General features: G+C 39.3%; 1 protein-coding gene across 1 annotated transcript in view; it reads right to left on the bottom strand.

The window, feature by feature from the left end:
- Positions 1-22,321, bottom strand: part of LOC122803782 (extracellular calcium-sensing receptor-like) — a 238,218-nt gene that overhangs the window by 101,224 nt on the left and 114,673 nt on the right. The window contains exon 3 of the mRNA XM_044073470.1: positions 14,647-14,871. Within this exon, the coding sequence (XP_043929405.1) occupies positions 14,647-14,871 (225 nt within the window). The remainder of the gene's footprint in view (positions 1-14,646; positions 14,872-22,321) is intronic.

Consider the following 22,321-nt stretch of genomic DNA (forward strand, 5'->3'; position numbering starts at 1 on the left):
ACTTCATGCTACGTAAGTCAGAAGTGACAAACTTCATGGCACCCATGCAGATGGGAGCTGAAAGTTTGACTGTTGAATCCTACACTAAGGCACTGTACGAGCACATCCATGCATGCATGAATCGTGCCATCCCAAATAGAACCAAGATGCTCTCCTCCAAAAAAAGGAAGCCAATCTGGTGGTCCGCTGCCATAAACAAACTATACAACAGAAGGAAGAAACTGTTCCAGAAAAGAGGAAAATCCCAGGATGCAAAAAACTCCCTTACCAGTTTCAGTACAAAGCTGAGATCCCTCATAAAATCCTCCAAAGCTAGTTACAAAAATAAAATTGCCAAAGATTCCAAATTCAACCACAAGGCATTCTATAGTTATGTCAAGAAACTAAATGGCAATGCTCAGATCTGCTCTGAGCTACAACAGAATGGCATTAAATACACTGATCCCAAGGATATTGCCAATATCCTGGCAGATCAACTTAGTGCCAACCTCACCCCCTCTCACCCCCAAAGGGCCCATCTCAATCCCAAAAGATTGCCAAATTCCGGTAATCACGGCCACACAGGTAGAAACTGCACTCTCCAAAGCTACGAATACAGCATCCATGGGAGCAGATGACATCCTGGGCTGTGTACTACATAAACTACAAAATGAACTGGCACCTCACCTAAGTGTCATGTTTAATTATAGCCTCACCACAGGCTTAGTGCCCACTGAGTGGCACACAGCTACAATTATCCCACTCTACAAGGGGGGATCCACCTTGGATCCCGGGAACTACCATCCTATCAGTTTGACGAGTGTGATCTGCAAGGGCATGGAACACATTATCATGGAACTTGGCAACCTTCAAACACTGGACCTCACCCAGTTTGGGTGTGTGAAGGGCCGATCTTGTCTCTTGAACATGATTGATTTCTTCGAATCAGTCTCCAGAGCTGTGGATGAGGGTAAGGTGGTCCACACAGCCTATCTGGACCTCGACAAGGCCTTCAACAACATCCCCCACCCTGGAATCATAGATAAACTTACTAAGCTGGGCATAAATCCCTATGTCACTTGATGGGTTGCTAGCTGGCTTACTGACAAAACCCAGACTGTAAAAGTAGTCAACTCCAAATCCAGCTCCAGACAAGTGACAAGTGGAGTACCTCAGGGTTTAGTACTGGGACTACTCTTGTTTGGCATCTACTTCTCTGAAGTACAGGCCAACACTAAGGGACTCTGGCTAACAAAGTTTGCAGATGACTGCAAACTGGGAGCAATTATTGTATCCCCAAATTATGTGAATATTCTACAAAAAGGCCTTACATAGGCAGATGCTTGGTGCCAGAGCCATGGGCTCAAGCTTAATGCCAAGAAATGTATAGTTATCCCCTTTGGGAAAAATCATGTACCCATGAATTACCACATAGGTGGCAGTACACTAAACACCGAAAGTGTGATGAGAGACTTAGGGACACAGGTGGACAGTGGTCTCACCTTCGATAACCACATCACCACAACAGTCAGGAAATCCTTCCATGTGCCACACCTCATCACTAAGGACTTTTCATCCAGAAAAAAAGAGGTCATTGTCCCACTGTACTCATCCCTCATTAGACCCATGATTGGGTACAATGCCCCATTTTGATTGTACCTCACAAGACATCTGCAACAGCTGGAAAAGCCACAGAAATACCTCACTAAAAGAATCAAAGGCCTAAAGCAGATGCCCTACGCTGACCATCTAAGAAAACTCCAGCTATACTCTGTGGCATATCGTCTACTCAGAGGTGATCTCTGCTTAATATACAAGGCCATGTCAAACCCTGAGCTGATGGACATGCTCCACTTAAAGAAATCCCAATCCTTCAGAGCCACATGCTCCAGGGATCTAAACCTTGTCATCACAATGAACAAGACATGCTGGAGGGATAGGTTCCTGATCCAGAGACTCCCCATACTCTGGAATAGACTGCCCATACATGTCAAGCAGAGCGCCTCCTTGGCCCTTTTCAAAGGGAACCTTGACGATTGGATGGGAGATAGAAAATTCACCCCAGGGATCACGTCAGTCACCCTGCTCGACAGGGGTCCAGGGAAGTAAATATTGTGGGAAGAAATATCCAGGGAATTGTTTGGCTAGGCTTGCATAGGCCCTAGGGCCGATAGCCTAGTACCAACCTATGAATCTATGAACCTATGGCCTGGGGTTGGGCAATGGAATGTTTGTACACAGTGTATTACTAAAGCCTTCTTAAAACTAATACATACATTTCCTTACCTGGCAGACCTGTGAAGGGAATATCTGTTAACACTATCTGACTGTTTTGACACATATTCACATATTCAAGATTACATATGTGACACTGACAAGGGTGCCCTTCACTCATGCTGTGTGTGCTACTGCCATACTCTGCCTGGATTTCTATCTGTCACCCTGGGTATTGGCAGCAGTCACCACTAGCTGTGACAGTGTGACAGAGGGATATTTATTGGAAGAAACCGCTTAGTGTATGTACTTATTTTGCTGTCGTTTTCAGCCTTGGGGTTGGACAGTGGAAGTGTTGTACACAGTGTATTAGTACAGCCTTCTTACAGCTAATCGAAACATTTCCTTACCTGGCAGATTTGTGGGAGAAATATCTGTTAACACTACCTGACTGTTTCTACACATATTCACATATTCTTGGGTGAAATTATGCATACAGCTTACTACCACTCCAGGGATTTGAACTGTGCCTGTTTGTGCAAAAAGATACAACAAGGGTTTGTTTAAACACAATAAACTATTGAGGAACTGCTGTCTTTTGCTTGACTATTTTCTACCTAATCCTCCCTTGTTTTGACAATCTGACCTTTTAATTCTGCCATTCATGCATGGCAGATAGTTTTTGTACTGTGTATTAATACTTTCGCATATTACAATCTGGAAAGCAATGGTTAACACAAAGCACTGCTGTAGGGGATACAGTATAATAGTTTACAGGTTACTATTCAGAGATCAGATCATAGTGCATAGAACATTTCATATAGTTGATCTCCTGTTTTACAGCTCCACATTCTTTGTCAGATGAGCCTGAATTAATTCATGCTGTCAGAGCCATAGCTGCTATGCAGACCTGTACGCATTTAGATTCATTCCACCACATACCAAAGTAAACACAACAGTCTGCTTTTTTGTTTTACTGAAGGGTACAGGCACTTTTATTGATAGATATCCTGTACATAAGTATTACTCTGCTAATGTCTCATTTATTCATTACACACAGTACACATTTTCACCTACTGGCAGTTGACATTCATATCCTTTCTATTTATTTGCCCTGAATATTGCAAGCTAGATCTGTACTCACCAGCCTCCCGGCACAGCCTTGGCAACCTACTGGCATGGGCATCTATGTTCACAGCCCTCTCATCTGCATCTGGACAGGAGATAAAGAAACATGTATGCATACTTATCAATCACATATGCAGGCTGGACTTTGGTAAACACTAATTGATACTGATACTTACACACTTCTGGGACATTCTGCTCACCAGTTGAAGGAATGCCAGTAGCACTGGTGAGATCACATGCTTGATGGTCCCAGGTCTCCAGTTTTTATTGGGAGCCCTGGTACTGGCCCTGCAGTGGTCTCTCATCATGGTCTTTCACTAGGAGTCCAACCATGACCCTGGACTCCTGAATGCCCCAACATTGCATGCAAAAGCATGAACCCTCTCCTATGCCAGTCATAGTGCAGCAAGGATGAGCTACAACTGGTTATAGCTGTAATCCCACCTGCAAGGTTTAAATAGAAACAAATTCTCTCCCTTTGACATCATTGGACCATTTTGAATACGCTGAGGTAAGCTAAGTGATGAGCAAACCTGCTCAGCTAAGGTTGGCAGTGCTTAAAGGGATAAATGCTGAGCAATGCTTACCAATGCACAAATCCACTTAGCTGGGCTACTTATTGCATTTACATTCAAGCAATGCTTACACCAGCTTAGCATAGCTGCTTAGCATTGCTCATATTTCATTTTATAAAGCATCAGGATTGTGGGATTGATCCACCATTACTGACATATTATAATTTTCTGTTTACCTTCCATGACATCGCCCTATGTGCTTTCATTAAATTATATTCTCGTATGACTATACTGTATGGGACACTTGTGTTTATATGGGGTTTCACATTTTTTCTAGACTGACATCTCACTTTTGGACCTGCTACACTACCCTGGTTGACAAAAAACAGTTGCTACATAATTTAAGTTTACAAAAATTATTTTAACACTACTTTCCCATAGAAAAATAAGTTGCCTGTCTTGGTACTCGAGCCATGAACACCTGCATGTAAAGCCAAAACTTTAACCACTACACTATCTCGGCTTGGAACTTTTGTCTGTATATTTGCATTTATCTCCTAGGGGATGTTTAAGCTATGCTAACCAGAGGACCATAATGTGCTCACCCGCTAAGCTACGCTTAAACATTGCTTAGGCTAGAAAAAAAAGGTTATATTATTATTATATTATTATGTTATATAAGTGAGTCTTGTGGTGTTCTGACAACTCATTGAGGACTGCAATCCTGAAATAATGGCATTCATTTGGCTTTCAGGCTTCTATCCTTAAGGGAATCTGGCTAATACATATCCTGTGTTCTATCAACTTTCTAAGTGTGTGAGGGCAATTTTTCAGATGTGTCCCTAATTTTTTTATTTTTATTTATTTATTTGACATTTGTTGACCAAGATAGTCTGACTGGGGCAGAACCCTTTTTCAGTGGAGGCCAGGGGAGAAAAGCTCACTTGTACAAAAAAATAGATGATTACAAAGCTAAGTAAATATGCAGTACAATGAGAATCGATTGTCAGATGAATTTACAATAGTGGAGGCATGCAAGAGTTAATCACAAATAAAGCTAGTCAGATTCTTATGAAAGTAAACATACACTCAAAGCAAGAGATAATGTTATAAAATTATCACATTCTAGATGGGTAGCAGTAGGTGATAGGACAAGCTACAATGGTTTTGGGGAGGGTGGTAGAAGGAGTTAGTGTTGAGAGATGATGTGAGATGTTAGGATATATAGTTAGCATAATGTGGGTCCAAATATGGATAGTTGAGTAGCTGTAGAGAGACAGGAAAGATTATTAGCTTACTGACAGGAGGTAGGTAGGAGAGAGGATGCCTGAGGTATTAAGCCAGGAGGTGAGTGGCTGGAGTAAGGTGAGAGGAAAAGAGATGAAAAGGGGAAATTGATGAAAAAGGGAGGATGAGGGAGGTGTGTAGTGACCCAGATTTATACAAGGTTCAAGGGGGGAGGCTACAGGGGCAGGCTCTGGGGTATTTATTATTTATTCCCCCATTATTATTTGTAATAAATATTCCCACCCCCCCCCCCATTATTTGTGCCTTTGTCAACACGCACTGCTGTAAGGGAATATTGGCATACATTTGCTTTCAGACTTCTACCCTTCGGTAATTCATGCTAATGCATGACCTGTTTTCTATCAACTTTCTATATTTAGTGGGCAATATGTATACTTTACCTTTTTGAGGGATTTATCCCTCATTATTTGTGCATTTGCACACATTTCCTGCTTTAGCAGTTTGCAGAGGTGTTGGCCGGCACTTTGGCAATGCAGGGGATATGTCACAGAACCTGTCATGCACACCCCTTGCATTGCTATCTTCATGACGATGTTTCTTTCAGTGTCCATGGACACTAAAATGATCATTATTTAATTTCAGTGTCCGTGGACACTGAAATACTGGCATAATATTAGAGTAGATCTTTAATATTATGCCAGTTAGGCTTAGAAAGTGCCGTATGGCACTTTCTGAGTGCAGTGGGCATGTTCAGTGTCTGTACATTACTTGGACATGCCCCCTGCACTCGTTCAGAATTTGTGTCCGTATAGGAAGTACAACAGTGTGCCTTCATGAATATGCAAGGCGCACTGCTGTGCTAAATGGACATGAACCATTCTGTGCAAGAATAGTCTTATTCTTGCACAGAATTTATTGAATCCAGGGGATTGTTTTAATCTGAATACCCCCACCTGCAATAATATGCATGATCGTATTCTGATTTGAAATAGTCTGAAACCTGATCTAAAATGCCTGAACAATTGTGCATAAGCTAAATTCGGGAAATAAGTAGGTATTACATTGTTTTCCAAAAATTATGTAATAATTTATAAAGCTTTTACTTTTATATGTAACAGATAACTGTGCCACTAGGAAAGCTATTAGAACAACAGGTAGTACATGAATAGAGCAATTAAAATAAAAAAGAATATTAAAATGCATGGGAAACTAGCCACAACTATTCCAGTGTTAAAATACTAAGGTGAATAAGCCAGTTGTACTGCAAATAGATTTCAGATCAGACAGGTGCAAGAGAATGTGATAGTTTTCTGTAGGTCAAGAGCAATTACAGATGCAAAAACTGAATATCTGAAATATTTGAAAAACAGCTATACAAATAATTCAAACATAAATGCCTTTAGTACCTAACAGCCTTATATACTGCCATTAACTCTATCTATAGTCATATGAATAAAGGCCTCATTATAGCATGTATAATTGTATGTATGTCCAAAGCCATTGAAACAGTTAACCATAAACTTCTCATAAGCAAACTTCCCAAGCTAAACTTTGCTCAAACTACTATTAAATGGTTCCAAAGTTATCTAGAAAACAGAATCATCCAAATTCACATACATGATCTTGCTTCCTCACATGGTAGGTACCCTTGACACTGATGTCCTACAAGGATCAATGCAAGGCCCACTTCTTTTCACCTTGTTCTTTAATAACTTACCAGTTTAACTTTCCTCCTTAAACCTTGTACTCTCCATGGATGACATACTCCTACTAGAAGCATACAAACAACCTTAGGATCTACAAACCCATTTATAACTATCCTTGACCAAACTTTGTCATTGGGCTAGCTCTAGTAAACTCTTAATTAGCCATAAAAAAAAAATACAATACTCTTCTGCTCACCCACAGTAAAATACCCCCAAAGACCTGCATTTATTATAGTTGACTCCAAAAACAATGCAGTTTCCATAGTCACTGAATATAAATATCTTGGCTGTATTCTTGACTGTTCTCTTACACTCTCCAGCCATGCTGAACTAATCACCCATAAAGTCCTCTCTTAACTGAAACTGTTATAAAATCACCCACCTCTTATCCCCTGCTACTAGACTTGCCATAAATAAAAGTATTCTACTCCCCAGACTTGAATACTGCCTTCTGCTTTCAGCCTTCCATTCTTCACAAAATACTTTAAAACTTCAAACCATAGTAAACAAAATATATAGATTTGTCCTGTGGGCAAGTAGCATCTCTCACCACTGTTTTCTTCTATTCAGTTTGTTCACTAACATTTAAAATATTAGATAACAGTTACTGCCCCCTAAGAAGAATACCCTGTTAAACAAATCAAAAATTTCCCTCAGAAATTCAAAGCCTACTCGTATTACCCTTTAGAAACCCCTATTTAAAACTGCAATTGTGGAGATGGCCTTTTGAACACTTGAACCTGCCACTTGGCACAATCTCCCAACTGGATGTAGGGGCAGCTTCTTGGTAACAAATTTCAAAACAGCTCTGGCAGAACAGCTCCATAAAGGCATTCCATACCAATGTTTCAATGCTAAGGGCAGAAAATTCTGCCATTTTATTCAAATATCCCTGGTCAAACTTTGCTATCCTACACACCTGTAAATATATATGGGTCTACTTCAAATACCCAAAATACCACATAACTGAAGACCAGATGACTGAGACAAGAACGCTGAAATGTCAAATAAATGAACAACCACAAGGCCGAAAACTTTCCCAGGGTAAGTAAACACTGGGCCAACAAGGGGAAATTTACCCTTTTTACCACTTTAGTGTGATCCCTGAGTTGGTATATTTAGTTAGGTTCATAGGTGTTTACTAGGGTAACAACCACAAGGACCTTTTTAACCCTAGCCATGCATCCCAAATCTCTGATAAGTTCTGATACCCTTGATAAGTGTAAGCATGGGCCTGGGAAATTAACTATTTACAGGTTACCTGTGTCCATTAGAGTCATAGGTGCTAAACCAGGGATGAATTTCCATTTTCCCATGCAGTTGTCCAAGTTGCATTTGAATTAGGTCAGGAAGGAGCTCTGCTTCACATGGATCACATGGATGGTGAGCCTGTTCTATAGACAGGGTAGTCTCTGGGATACATATTTAGTTCTTCAGCAAGTCCTATTTATATCACAGGCAAAGTTTAAGTCTTTAGAATGGGTAATTCTGGTGCTGTTTGTTTTGTGGATATGCAGGAGGTCCATCACAGTGGGGTCTGATAATGCCTTGTATACCAGGCATAGATTTCCCCTCAATAGCCTGTAGGAGACTACAGGGATAGAGCTTTGAGGCGGTCTGCATAGGAAATTTTACTTGCGCCCTGCATTCTTTTAGTGATGAACCTCTGTGGACGTTCCACTTGTTGGATATGCCTGGTTAGGTACATAACAAAGGGGGCATTGTACACAATGATAGGTTTGATGAATACTGAATACAGTGGAACAATGACTTCCTTAGACTTAGATGCCATACCTTTGTTTATAAGTTGTGCAACATAGAATGGTTTCCTCACCATTGTAGACATATAATAGTCAAAGGCTAGGTTACTATCTATGTGTGTACCTAAGACCCTGACTACTGGGTCAACTCTAAGGGGTGTGTTGTCAATATGAGAGTTACCAGAGATGGATGGTTTCCCAAAGGATACTATTATGCATTTCGGGTCTATATTATATATTCAAACTCTTAATGTTCGACTCACTAAAAATCGAACTTTAGTGATTGAACATTTAAATGTTCGAATATATTAAAAAAGAATATTTAAAAAAAAAGACAAAGTAAAGGGTTTAAGCAGGGGGCAAGCCCCCCTGCACCCCTCACACCCCCACACCCCCCACTACTTAAATATACCAACTCTGAGGTCGCACTTCAGTGTGCTACATTGGGGAAATGGAGAATTTCCCACTTCCTACACTATAGCGCAATCTTGGAGTTGGTATATTTAAGTAGCGGGGGGTGTGGGGGGTGCATGGTGGCTTACCCTCCTGCTTACACCCTTTAGTTTTTCTTTTTAATTTTTTAATATATTTGAACATGTGAAAGTTCGATCACTAAAGTTCGATCACTAAAGTTCGATCTTTAGTGATTCGAACTTTTAAGCATTCAAGTATATAATATAGACTCTGCATTTCTTAGCATTTAGTTTTAGTCAATGGCTCTGACACCAGTTGTTTGTCTGTGTCAGCCCCTCCTGAAGAACATTTGTGTCAGTGTGAGATTCTATAACGGCTCCTAATTTGGAATCATCTGCAAATTTAGTCAGCCAGAAACCACTGACTTTACCCATGGCGTCTGAGAAGTAAATGCCAAAAAGGAGCAGTCATCCTTGAGGAACTCCACTTCTGGCTGGCCTCTTTGTATAGGTGGACTTCCCAATTCTAACTTCCTGGGTCCTACATGTGAGCCAGTTGGCTATCCACACGGTGACATATGGGTTTGTACCTATGCTCTTGAGTTTGTCAACAATACCCAAGTGGGGTATTGTGTCAAATGCTTTGGCCAGGTCAAGGTAGGCAGTGTGAATGATTTTAGTCTCATCCATTACTACTTCTCAAAGAAGTCCACCAGGTTGAGTAGGCATGATCTGCCCTTGACGAAACTAAACTGGGTTGGATCCAGTCTCTGAAAGTTAAGAGCAGTGGGCTATGTTCACTGCTGACGACGTAAATAAAATGATGATATTTTCTGGCAGTGCAACCTGGCGGAGGGGTGGGAGATAGAAATTACTTATGCATAATTCATCTGTGTAAAGAAACCTAATAATATTTTAGCATGCCATGATATCTTCTTAAGACATTTTTAGGATATAATAATCATAAAACAAAGCACCTTAGACTCACAAAGTGGCAAAGTGGCAAACACAGCTTTAATAGTCACAGTCCAACAAACACAAGCACGAGACGTCCACAAAAGCAAGATTAACGCTCACAATGTAAATCCCGTTTTCATCATCAACTTCATCAGATAACAAGATGTCTCATTCATCCCCTTTTATACATCCGTTAATTAAAATGTAGCCAATGAAATTGAAATTCAATTAAAACATAAACCTTTGAACAGTGTTCTACATCATTAACTGACATCAAAATACAGCAATGTAAAGAGAAATGTGTTTGAAACATTTAAAAACATTGATAAAACTAATGTTGTGTGAAAAAAATATATATAAATATATTATAAAGACATTAAAAGTACCCCTGTGCTAATAGTTAAAACTAGAATCTGGCGAATTCAATTAAAATGTCCCAAAATAAGCTAATGGTTCCCTCTAGTGGCAAGTTCTAAAAAACAAGTAAATATTATATGATAAATTAACATTGTATTTAAATTTTCAAAATATATATAGTTTTAATCTAAAATGATCCATTAAATATAAAATATAGAATATAAAATATGAAAATGAACATTAAAATTAAGATCTCAAAGTTTAGCAAATCTTAATTTAAGTACTGGCAACAAGGAAATCATGTCATTAAGACCTGGAGTCTTAGTAGCTTCCAAAACCAGTTGCCAGTATAGTTCTCTATATTCTACTATTGTTTCCCACATGCCACCCCTTGGGTCCACCACTACTACTTCTAAAATGGTAAACTGGAATTCAGCTTTACTACATAACACACTGTGTTTGTATAATGCATTGGTTTCACTTTTGGTCCTAATGTCATACGGATGTTCATATATCCTTTGCTTTAACTTCCTTTCACTTTTGCCTACATAAAAAAATCCACGTTCTTTACAAACAGCTAAATAAATAATACCCTTTGTATTACAATTAGTATGTGTATTCAAAACTAATTTCCTTTTTCTAGCTTTTAAGTAGAAAAATTCCCCTGTCGCCAGGTAAGAACAAAAATTACAGCTACCATAGGTTCATAGGTTCATAGGTTGGTACTAGGCTATCAGCCCTAGGGCCTATACAAGCCTAGCCATAACAATTCCCTGGCTATTTCTTCCCACATTATTTACTTTCCTGGACCCCTGTCTAGCAGGGCGACTGACGTGATCCCTGGGGTGAATTTCCTTTCTCCCATCCAATCGTCAAGGTTCTTCTTGAAGAGGTCCAAAGAGGCACTCTGCTTGACATGTATGGGCAATCTATTCCAGAGTCTGGGGAGTCTCTGGGTCAGGACCCTATCCCTCCAGCATGTTTTGTTTATTGTGATGACAAGGTTTAGATCCCTGGAGAGTGTAGCTCTGAGGGATTGGGATTTCTTTAAGTGTAGCATGTCCAACAGCTCTGGGTTTGACATGGCCTTGTATGTTAAGCAGAGATCGCCTCTGAGTAGACGATATGCGACAGAGTATAGCTGGAGTTTTTTAAGGCGGTCAGCATAGGGCATCTGCTTTAGGCCTGTGATTCTTTTAGTGAGGTATTTCTGAGGCCTTTCCAGTTGTTGCAGATGTCTTGAGAGGTACATACCAAATGGGGCATTGTATTCTATAATGGGTCTAATGAGGGATGAGTACAGTGGGACAATGACCTCCTTTTTTCTGGATGAAAAGCCCTTCATGATGAGGTGTGCCACATAGAAGGATTTCCTGACTGTTGTGGCGATGTGGTTATCGAAGGTGAGACCACTGTCCACCTGTGTCCCTAAATCTCTTATCACACTTTCTGTGTTTAGTGTACTGCCACCTATATGGTAATTCATGGATACATGTTTTTTCCCAAAGGGGATAACAATACATTTCTTGGCATTGAGCTTGAGCCCATGGCTCTGGCACCAAGCAACTGTTTCTGTAAAGCCCTTTTGTAGAGTATCCACATCATTTGGGGATTCAATAATGGCTCCCAGTTTGCAGTCATCTGCAAACTTTGTTAGCCAGAGTCCCTTAGTGTTGACCTGTACTTCAGAGAAGTAGATGCCAAACAAGAGCGGCCCCAGGACTGAACCCTGAGGTACTCCACTTGTCACTTGTCTGGAGCTGGATTTGGAGTCGGCTACTTTTACAGTGTGTGTTCTATCAGTAAGCCATTTAGCAACCCATTGGGTGACATAGGGATTAATGCCCAACTTAGTAAGTTTATCTATGATTCCAGAGTGGGGGATGGTGTCAAAGGCCTTGGCAAGGTCTAGATAGGCTGTGTGAACCACCTTACCCTTGTCCATGGCTCTGGAGACTGATTCAAAGAAGTCAATCAGGTTCAGGAGACATGATCGGCCCTTCACAAATCCAAACTGGGTGGGGTCCAGTGTTTGAAGGTTGCCAATGTCTTTGTTTATAAGTTCCATGATAATACGCTCCATGGCCTTGCAGATAAGGCTTGTCAGACTGATGGGACGGTAGTTTCCGGGATCCAAGGTGGATCCCCCCTTGTGGATTGGGATAACTGTAGCTCTGCGCCACTCAGTGGGCATGAAACCTGAGGTGAGGCTATGATTAAACATGACACTTAGGTGAGATGCCAGTTCATATTGTAGTTCATGTAGTACACAGCCCGGGATGTCATCTGGTCCCATGGATGCTGTATTCTTGGCTTTTTCTTTTTTGAGCCATTTTCAAAAAAGTGTTTGCCTGAACCTTTTTATAGTAAATTCTTAATAGTATTTCCTTTACGGTAAATATATTTGAGATCATTGTCAAAAATATATTTTAAATCTGATAAATTGTCAAAATGTTTCCACTCTTTGTCTATAATTTTCCTAACTAGACTTGACTGGCCATCGTAGGTAGTTATAATTCCTGAACTATAATTCTCATTTGTGATTTCCTTGGATACATTGTCATTGTGACCTTGTGGTTTCCCTAAAATAGGAGCAAATTTACTTGTTCTTCCTTCTGTTACTTCTTCCCGTATCTGGTCAAACAGGTCACTTGGGTAACCTCTGTTCAAAAACAGTCCTTTCAATACCTCACACTCACTATTAAAATTCTCGGTACTTACGTATTATCGCAACCAGATTTTAGCGATAATACCACTTGCTTCCCGATATCGACATCTAACCGTTAGTGTTTTATAACTGTCCTATAGTGTGTTTCCTTTAACAATACAGTTTTTTTCTGGGAGTGTTTTCAATAAAATGTAAAAAAAAAAAAAACATGCTGTTATTCCTTTATGCACTTTACTGCCAGCAGCATGTCGCTTATTGAATGTCCGCCAGCTGAACATTCATTTTTTTTTCATGGCAGCAAATGCTGATGAATAATGGTCATAATTGCATTTGGGTTTCAGGTATCACAGCCTTTCCTGAGACTCATACAACACAGTATTTTGTTTAGTTCAAGATGCATTTCTGGGATTAAAACACACCATTTGGAGTCCTATTGAATTGAAAACATGTATTGTGACACGCACTTTGACAAGGAAGAAAGAAAAAAAGGACTGTTTTGAGAAAAGATGGTTTTAAGAAGGGTTATGAATAACAGCGTGAAAAGTTACTGTCACTGTGGCTGCAAGCACTGTTAATGCACAAGTGAGATAGCCTCACACATGCTGGTAGTAAAGTGCACACAGCCACAGCGACACACTGACTTTCTCCATTGTTCTTGACAACCTGTCTTAAAACAACCTTCAGTGTGAAAGAAAAGACATTTGCTGACATTTATACAACAAAAAACAGTCAGATTTCGATATCGGGAAGTGAGTGGTATTATCGCTAAAATCTGGTTGTGATAATACGTAAGTACCAAATTCTCTTTGTCAGAAGTCATTCTACTCAGACACACTAATTGCCCTTTCACTACACCTTTCATCTGATGGAATGGGTGTGAGCTTGAATAGTGCAAATAGGAATTAGAAAATGTATCTTTTCTATAAATCTTGGAAGTGAAACCATCCTTGTTCTTTCTTATCTTCATGTCCAAGTAATTTAATTCCTGACAATCAATATTTTTTTCACACGACATTAGTTTTATCAATGTTTTTAAATGTTTCAAACACATTTCTCTTTACATTGTTGTATTTTGATGTCGGTTAATGATGTAGAACACTGTTCAAAGGTTTATGTTTTAATTGAATTTCAATTTCATTGGCTACATTTTAATTAATGGATGTATAAAAGGGGATGAATGAGACATCTTGTTATCTGATGAAGTTGATGATGAAAACAGGATTTACATTGTGAATGTTAATCTTGCTTTTGTGGACGTCTCGTGCTTGTGTTTGTTGGACTGTGACTATTAAAGCTGTGTTTGCCATTTTGCCACTTTGTGAGTCTAAGGTGCTTTGTTTTACGATTATTAGTTTTTTTTGGCACCATCTGTTTTTTTAAAAATTTTTAGGATATAACTAATTCAGAGTAAAGTAATACTTTTCAAGGAAGGAAATTTATGATGATTCTTATAAAGTCAAAAACTCTGTGATGAAAGCCTTCCACTTTATTTGGGCTGTCATAGTGAACTGCTCTCCTGAGTAAACTTTTTTTTTTCAGTTGACATTACTAACTGAACTACTATAAATGAGCTTTCTGGACTCCTCGCCGTATAACGTATGCATTCAGAAAACTCCAAACACATCTGTGCAATGATAAAATGTGAAATACTTAAAATGATGGACTAAAACTGTTAAATTTCATCATCCTTGTGAATCTAACCTTCCCATGTCCTTTGTTCCATAATATAGCAGGTACATCCACTGCTAGTTTTTGGTTGTCTGCACTGGATTCAAAACGACCAACCTCTGGATACCAAAATGTATTTTCTGGTGTTACTTGCCAGTTTACAATACCAAACAGTGCAGGAGGATCCCCATGCACATCAAAAAATACTTCTTCACCATTTTTATTCATAAAGTGTGTGTTTCTTATGTAGTGTAAAAGCTGCAAAAAAAAAAAAAAAAGAAAAAAAAAGCAGTTTAAGATGACAGTGCAAGATTATTTTATTGATATTATTTTTCTCTTTTAGTTTATAGTATAGTATCGTTCAGTACAGTATCATATAGTACAGTACATTACAGTGTTTTTTATCAGTGTTAGTGTATCATTGTTATTATATACTGATACTCTTAAGTTGAGCAATGTTTTATTGTTTTGGTTTACTACTCAGGCTTTTAAGGCCTTTTCAAAAATAATGTAGATCCATCCATCTCCTTTTTTTCCCATTTTTACACATTGGATTGGGGAGTCCCTTCAACAGTGACAATCATCTAGTGCCATGGTTTACACTACTGGATGGGCAGCCCTTCTGCAGTAGTCCTTCTGCAACACATAGTTACATGGACACTCACCCGCATGGCCAATTTGGAGTGTCCAATCCACCTACTGCATAACTTTGGAATGTGAGAGGAAACTGGAGCACCCAGATGAAACCCATACGAACACAGGGAAGACATGCAGACTGTGCACAGTAGGCACCCCAGCTGAGAATCAAAGCAGGGAACCTCTTACTGTGAGGTGACAGCACTAAATGCTGCACCACTGTGATATATGGAGTGTTTACTGTAAAATATCTAAAAACAAATATACTAACCTGGCCCACTATTATGAGTTTATGTAAACGGATGATCCTAACTAATGAATCTGACTCTTGTTTCTGAGAGTGTTACAAAGGCTGTCAGCAATGGTCATGCTGTTCACATTGTGTATCTTGACCTGGTCAAGGTGTTTGACACCAGTCCTCATGGTGGTATTTTAAGTAAGCTTATTCCTTTAAAAATAGATCCATATATGCTACGATGGATTGCAAACTGACTAAAAGACAAAACCTACATAATGCAAGTAGCAAATGCTTTGTCAGAAAGTATGAAGGCAGCCAGTGGTATCTTCCATGACTCAGTGCTGGAAGCCTTCATTTTTGCCATTTTTGTTTCTGATCTCTAAACCAGAAACGGCAGCGTGACGTTAATTGAATTTGCAGATGACTGCAGACGGGGAGTTATTTGCAAGTATTTTCATGCACTGAAAATGGGATCATATTAAATGCAAATGAAGGATAATATCTTCACATTTAATAGATGATCCCTCTCCCTCAGCATATGGCATAGGCAACCCCCTTTCAAAATGAAAGTGTACTTCAGAGCCTTGGAAAATGGGTTGATAATGCCTCTCTTTCTATCATCATGAGGCAACAGGAATCATCTAATTGACAATATCATCCAAATCAAAACTGGTCATTATTTCCTTATATTTATAATAAATTATACCAGTTATTGAGTACAATATCCCCTTTTAGATGTAGCTCACTAGACATAACAAACAACTAGAAACACCATAGATGATCCTTACTAAGAACATTATGGCCTGAAAGGTCCTGAGTTACTAAGACTGACTGGGAGGACAGACCCTTTATTCAGCATCTTATAGACTCTTGCGGGGAGATCTATAGATTGCCCATTATGCCATAAGATTCTAGTTGTCCTGGATCTCTTGTAGCTCTGGAAGTGTAATAGTTCCAGAAATACCAGAACTGGAACCTAAATCTTTACCAGCAGATAAATAAAATGTGATGAAGAGATAGATTTATCATGCAGCACCTCCCTACTTCTGGAACAGACTGGCCTTGCAGTGTGATGCACTATTATCCTTCAATCATCTTGTGTGACACATGGTTATCCTTCAAACATAACTAGATGATTGCATAGGTACCCACAAATTAAACCCTGGATTTGACAGGCCTGACCCTCCAAGATGAAGGATACAAAGCCTGAGGGGTATGTACTGGCAAGTTGTAAATGTTAACAAGACTCAGTTGCCTTGAAATTACTGTGAATCCTGTGAATCCTATGTCTGCTATACTTCTGTTCTGCATTATACTGTTTGACTTCTGAAATTAAGTGACATCTGTCTGATCTGAATTTGGAATAATTACCATACCACCGCCAATTATAAAGGAAAATGCATAGCCTGTATCCATCTGTATGATCTACAAGAACATTAGGATGTAGTGTGCCAGAAACAATGATGTAATCTGCACCCACCTTTCTTCATAATGGATGGAATTAGTAATATTTCCATATTTTTTCTTGGAAAATGCATTCCTATTTAGCAAATGGTTAACTTTGATCAGTATTCTTCCCTTGTAAACAAACATATATGAACAGATAAATAAATAAGCCATGGCTTTCTGGTGTAAGGTTAATCTGTGAAATACCTGATGCAGCCTATGTGCAATGAGTGATCCTGATAGTCTATACCTGAGATGGGCCTTGTCAATCCATAAGTTGAGTACAGATAAGATAATAGTCATGGCAGCAAATGAGGGAAATCACAAGAAGTGGAAAAATGAGATAGAAGAGAAATTAGTGAAACGTGTTAGCAGCTTCAGATATCTTGAAGGGATGGTTGAGGAGAAGGGAAGGGTGAACAAGGAGGTCAAAGCTAGAATCAGAGTGGTTGCAGCCAACTGGCACAGAGTGTCAGGGGTAATGTATGACAGAAGAATGCCGAAGAACCTGAAAAGTAAGGTGTACAAAATAGTCGTGGGCAGTAAAGCCAGAGCAATTGAGAAAGCTAGAGGTAATGGAGATGAAGTGCCTGATATAGGTGATAGGATGTGCACTGTGGGAGAGATGAAGAAATGAGGACATCAGAGCAGAAGCCAAAGTAGATCCAATTACAGAGAAAGTCAAAGAGAACAGATTATGGTGGCTCATGCACATATGCAGAACAACAGAAAACACTATGTTGAAGATTTGGGACAGACAGGAAGAAAACAAGAAGAAACAAAGGTATTCAGCAAAGAGATGGATAGATTGTTTAAGAGAAACCGTTTGACAATCTAAGAAGGTAGGAGAGTGGCATTCAATCAGGAGATGGCAATAGCTGACATGATGCCCCAACCCCATGTAGAAAATGGGAAAAAGGGGGTTGATTATGATGATGATGATGAATCCACAAGCCATGCTTTACAGCACTGCAAAGTAAGACAATGTGTAAGGTGAAACCCAGCCTGGGGTCCCACTGATGCTTTTTTGCATCTAATATAAAGTCTACTGAAGCTCTTGCAAGATGAAGCTCTGCTGCTGTTTGTGCTAATCTACATCTTATGTCTGTAGGAACTGTGCTGAGCTTAGCAGCATATTTATTTTTGAGGAAAAAAATGAAATGATGTACAAAATGTAATTGTCTTTCCAGTAAAACATGCAGCAGAATTTATAAAAGTGTATAGAACTGCCATCCTTTTATGAAGTAAACTGATTTCAAACAGACACAGAAGTGGTTTACTGTTCTCTCTCTCTCTGTCTAAGTTTGATGCATCCTTTCAAAAGTTATTGTCATGAAAGGGTACCAAATTATTCAAAAGTTAACTGACTGAGCAAACTGGAAGCTTATGTTTGAATTCTGAATAAAACAGGAAATAAGAACCTCCAATATGTTGAAAGAGCAACTGCAGAGGTGTAGCAGGCTCATCCAGCTCCTGGAACCATTCCCCAGTCTGGTGCCCATTAACATCATTGAGGAGAAAAAAAGGTCCCCAGTCTGGTACCTGGTGCTTCTGAAATGCAGAAGCCAATCAGGTCCTGTTTCTGTACCCCATCTCCCCCTTTCTCTGCTGACAGCAAAATAAAAAAAAAAATCTTTCTTAAACTATAGCAAATTGCTTACTTCATCTGTATCAAGCAGTTGCTACAGCTTATGCACAAGAAACACAGACAACTAAAAAAAAAAAAAAAAAAAACTTTGGTTTAAACTGCAGTCAACCACTTGCTACATTTCTACCAAGCAGTAGCTACAGTTTATAGTGTGCTCAGAGGGTACAGTGCTTGGGTTTGCTACACTTAGACTTCAAGTGGAACACTCCATTGCTTACTTTTGACCACAAATGAAATACTGGCATTTAAAAACCAGTATGCACTATTATTAAAGAGCTATCAGGATCATCTAATCATGCCTCCTAATACTTTGCTCTTGGGGCAGCTGCCCCCTTGACCCACCCTAGCTACTCTAAAGAGCTACTACCTATGGTTCAGTTAGTCTTTGTCTTCTCCCAGAGAGGACATTTAAGACTTATGTTTGCAATTCATTGTCTCCCAGAAATGAGCAAGACTTAAATGCTGTTAAATCTGAAGGTAGACCAGTCGGTCACCAGGTGCATGGCGTACACCTGTAATCCTAGCTGGCTGTGAGGTGGAGAGTGTTGGACTGAGTCATACTGTTCCTGATGACCATGTTTCTTAAGGTAAAGCTCTTGGAAATGGGGGAGTAAAGTGAAACCCTGGAAAAAAGAGGGGGGGGCAAAATAAACTAAACCCAAGGAATGCAGTAAACCATTATTTAGTGGTTAGTCATACATCCAAAACAGTTGTGGACAGTGTTTTCTTTTTTAACTATTTATTGAAAACCAAAGATCCAGCAAAACACAGACAAAATAATTTTCAAATAGACCAATAGATTTCTTTTTTAAAATGTTTTTGTTTGAACAAGTTATACTGGCATTTAAAAGCCAGTATGCACTATTATTAAAGAACTATCAACACCACACATTCAGCCAACAATCCTAGACAATTCTTCTCAGTCAAATATATCACCTTCTGCCATTTAAAAGAGTCTGGAAGTAAGTAAGCCCCTCTCATCACATATCATAAGTTTACTTTCATGTATGAGCAAGGCAGGGTAGACAAATTTTAAGTGCCAACTAACCCACCAATCAAGACTCCAGAACAAGAAAACATTTGGTTCAGTGAGCAACTAAATGAGAGTCTTGTTCATGTGCTTTCACCATGTTAGCCAAAGTGTGCATCTTGGCATGTCTTCTTTTTCCAGTGTTTCCAGTGTTTCACTCTCAGAGGATTTGCTTTCTTCTCTAAACATATTACGTATTTGTGCTACTGTAACCAAAAAGTGTGACTGAGCTGCCTTATACTCGAGAATATTCACATGAATCCAAATTATACAAACCACAATTTCTACTTTTAGTACAACTTTAGCTCCCAAATACATTGCATATTTTCCTCTTACACTTTTCAGTGGGACATTGATAACCATTCATCTAGTACCTGGTGTCTGTTTCTAGACAGCAAAACAAGTGTTCTGCTTACTTAGTACCAATCAGTTTCCAACTGCTGACTCACATGCTGTAGCTCTTCAATAGATGCTTCAAACATCCCTGTTCTATCATTCTGTTTTAAACTCTTACCAGACTTTATTTCCTATATGCCCCCCCCCAAAAAAAAAGGTGAAGACCTAAAGACTTTTACAGCAAACAGACCATCTGCAAGATTTAAAAGCAATCTCTTCTGTGAGGCCTTTCTAAGTACAAAATCTACCTGGTATTATGATTATGTGATAACATTCAAGTGAGTCAAGAGCAAATGTCGATGAGATATTGTGAATTAACTGAAGATATTTATAATTTCCTCAGCAACTCTTGCAAAGGGGTATAGCCCACACTGCCCATGAAATTGAAACTCCCTAATTAGCCCTAACATGGGCTATTGGTCAAATAACTCCAGTTAATACAAAGTAATATCTGTCAAGATCATCTCTCATAAGCACAAACTGAGGCAGTAATGCCTTTATAGCCAAGTGCCTGCTGAGTGTTCCTCCTGCTAACTACACATTTGGTATATAACCACTCCCGGTCTTCTCCAAACATCAATCTACTGGGCTCTTCCATTCTCTCCCCTTTACTAGCCAGCACAATCGCTCACAGCAGAGCTCGGATTCTTTACATGGCATACTCTCTGAGGACCTTGTCACAGGAGCTTTAATAAAAGCTTCACTAAAACTTCACAGCCAAAGCAAAGTTGGTGAGAGCTAACACATATATGAACTAGAACCTAGTGGCATTTCTCATGATTCCATGGCTTTTCTGGCAGCAAAGGAAACCACTTGTCTAGAAGCTTCCATCAAGTCATAAGTCCAATGGAGTGGAATGAGACTCACAAAATATCAGTGCCATACTCTGCATGAAGTTACCCAACCTTCATAACATGTATTCCAGAAACAATCCCTTGTGAAATTAAACCACTAGAGCAGAGTCTCCAGATCTTATATTTTAGGAGTAGGCTTACTGTAAATTTACTGGGACCAGCCAAGTCATCTGTACCTTCTGACTATGGTCTATTTCCATCTCAAAATGCACCCTTGCTTCATGTCTTCCCATATGGAGTCCATTTCTTTAAAAGCCATCCAACCTGTATGTGTCAGAACTTAGTACTTACAGTGTGTAAGGTTAATGATGATCAGCCCTTATTTGCTTCTTCACTAAATCTAAGAGTGGCCTAATTTTTTCCATTGGCCAATACCAGATGAGAGAAATCATGATTAAAAATACCCTGGTTCTGTTCTAAATTAGTGGTCCCACCACCCTCTTAATAGTAATTTCAAAACCACAGACAGTTATTTGGTGCTGTTTTTTCCCGATTCTTATGTAATGTTTCTGCATTTTCATTTCCAGGATATGCAGAGCCTGATCCTGATATTTTTTTCATTTTGTTTGATACCATATCTGCCAACCATCAAAGATCTATTAAAACAAGCTATTCATATTCAGTGCCTAACACAATTAGCTGTCCTGAGCTTCAGGCAAGAGCTGTCTAGAAAGTGTCATTAACTATGTGGCTATGATAATGCTTTGCAGTCTTTATGATCCCTTACATCTTCCTCTATCAGACCTGTCATAGACGTAATACATTGGTCATTAAGTTTGGCCTATTCATAAGTACAGGTCTCCAATTAGTAGCCCTCCCTATCTGGGAAGGCCATTCTAAGATATTTTTACTTATATCACAGACTCCACTCCTGGGTGGTAACTTGAACATTTACATCACTGTGGTACTACCTATAGCAACTATTGGTGCATGCATGCACCTTCACACACACCATCAAAGGTTACCATCATAGACTTGGGTAATCACATCCCACATCATTCTCAAGCCAGGTCATGGTATTTATGTTGTCAGCTCAAGCCAATCCCACTTGCCAGCCAAGAAGCATCCCTTCACTCAAATATAGGCATACCTATATTATTCTGTTAGAGTCATCATTTTCTGGGGATGCTAATCAAATTCAGGACCACTGGACTGTAGCCAGGGCTTTATCCCACTGTACCAGCAGAACTGGCTAGTGTCTGATCCTTTGCTTAAACTTTAAGATACTGAATTTTAACTTTCAGTGAAACAAGCTTTTCAGTGAGATCTCAGTGTTACTGACAAGACAGCTCCTTAAAATCCATTTGCCTCTTGGTGTATCACAGTCTTTTTTGGGTCTGAAGAAACAGGGCTCTTTGTGTCTTTTATAAATATTGAAACAGTCATTAGTGCAATTCATTGCAATGAAATATCATCAACATTGTTTTATTTTTATTTAAAATGCTTTTTGCATATGCCAC

The sequence above is a fragment of the Protopterus annectens genome, chromosome 6.part0, assembly GCF_019279795.1.
Source record: "Protopterus annectens isolate FY-2018-M chromosome 6.part0, PAN1.0, whole genome shotgun sequence".
In the NCBI taxonomy this organism is placed as follows: domain Eukaryota; kingdom Metazoa; phylum Chordata; order Ceratodontiformes; family Protopteridae; genus Protopterus; species Protopterus annectens.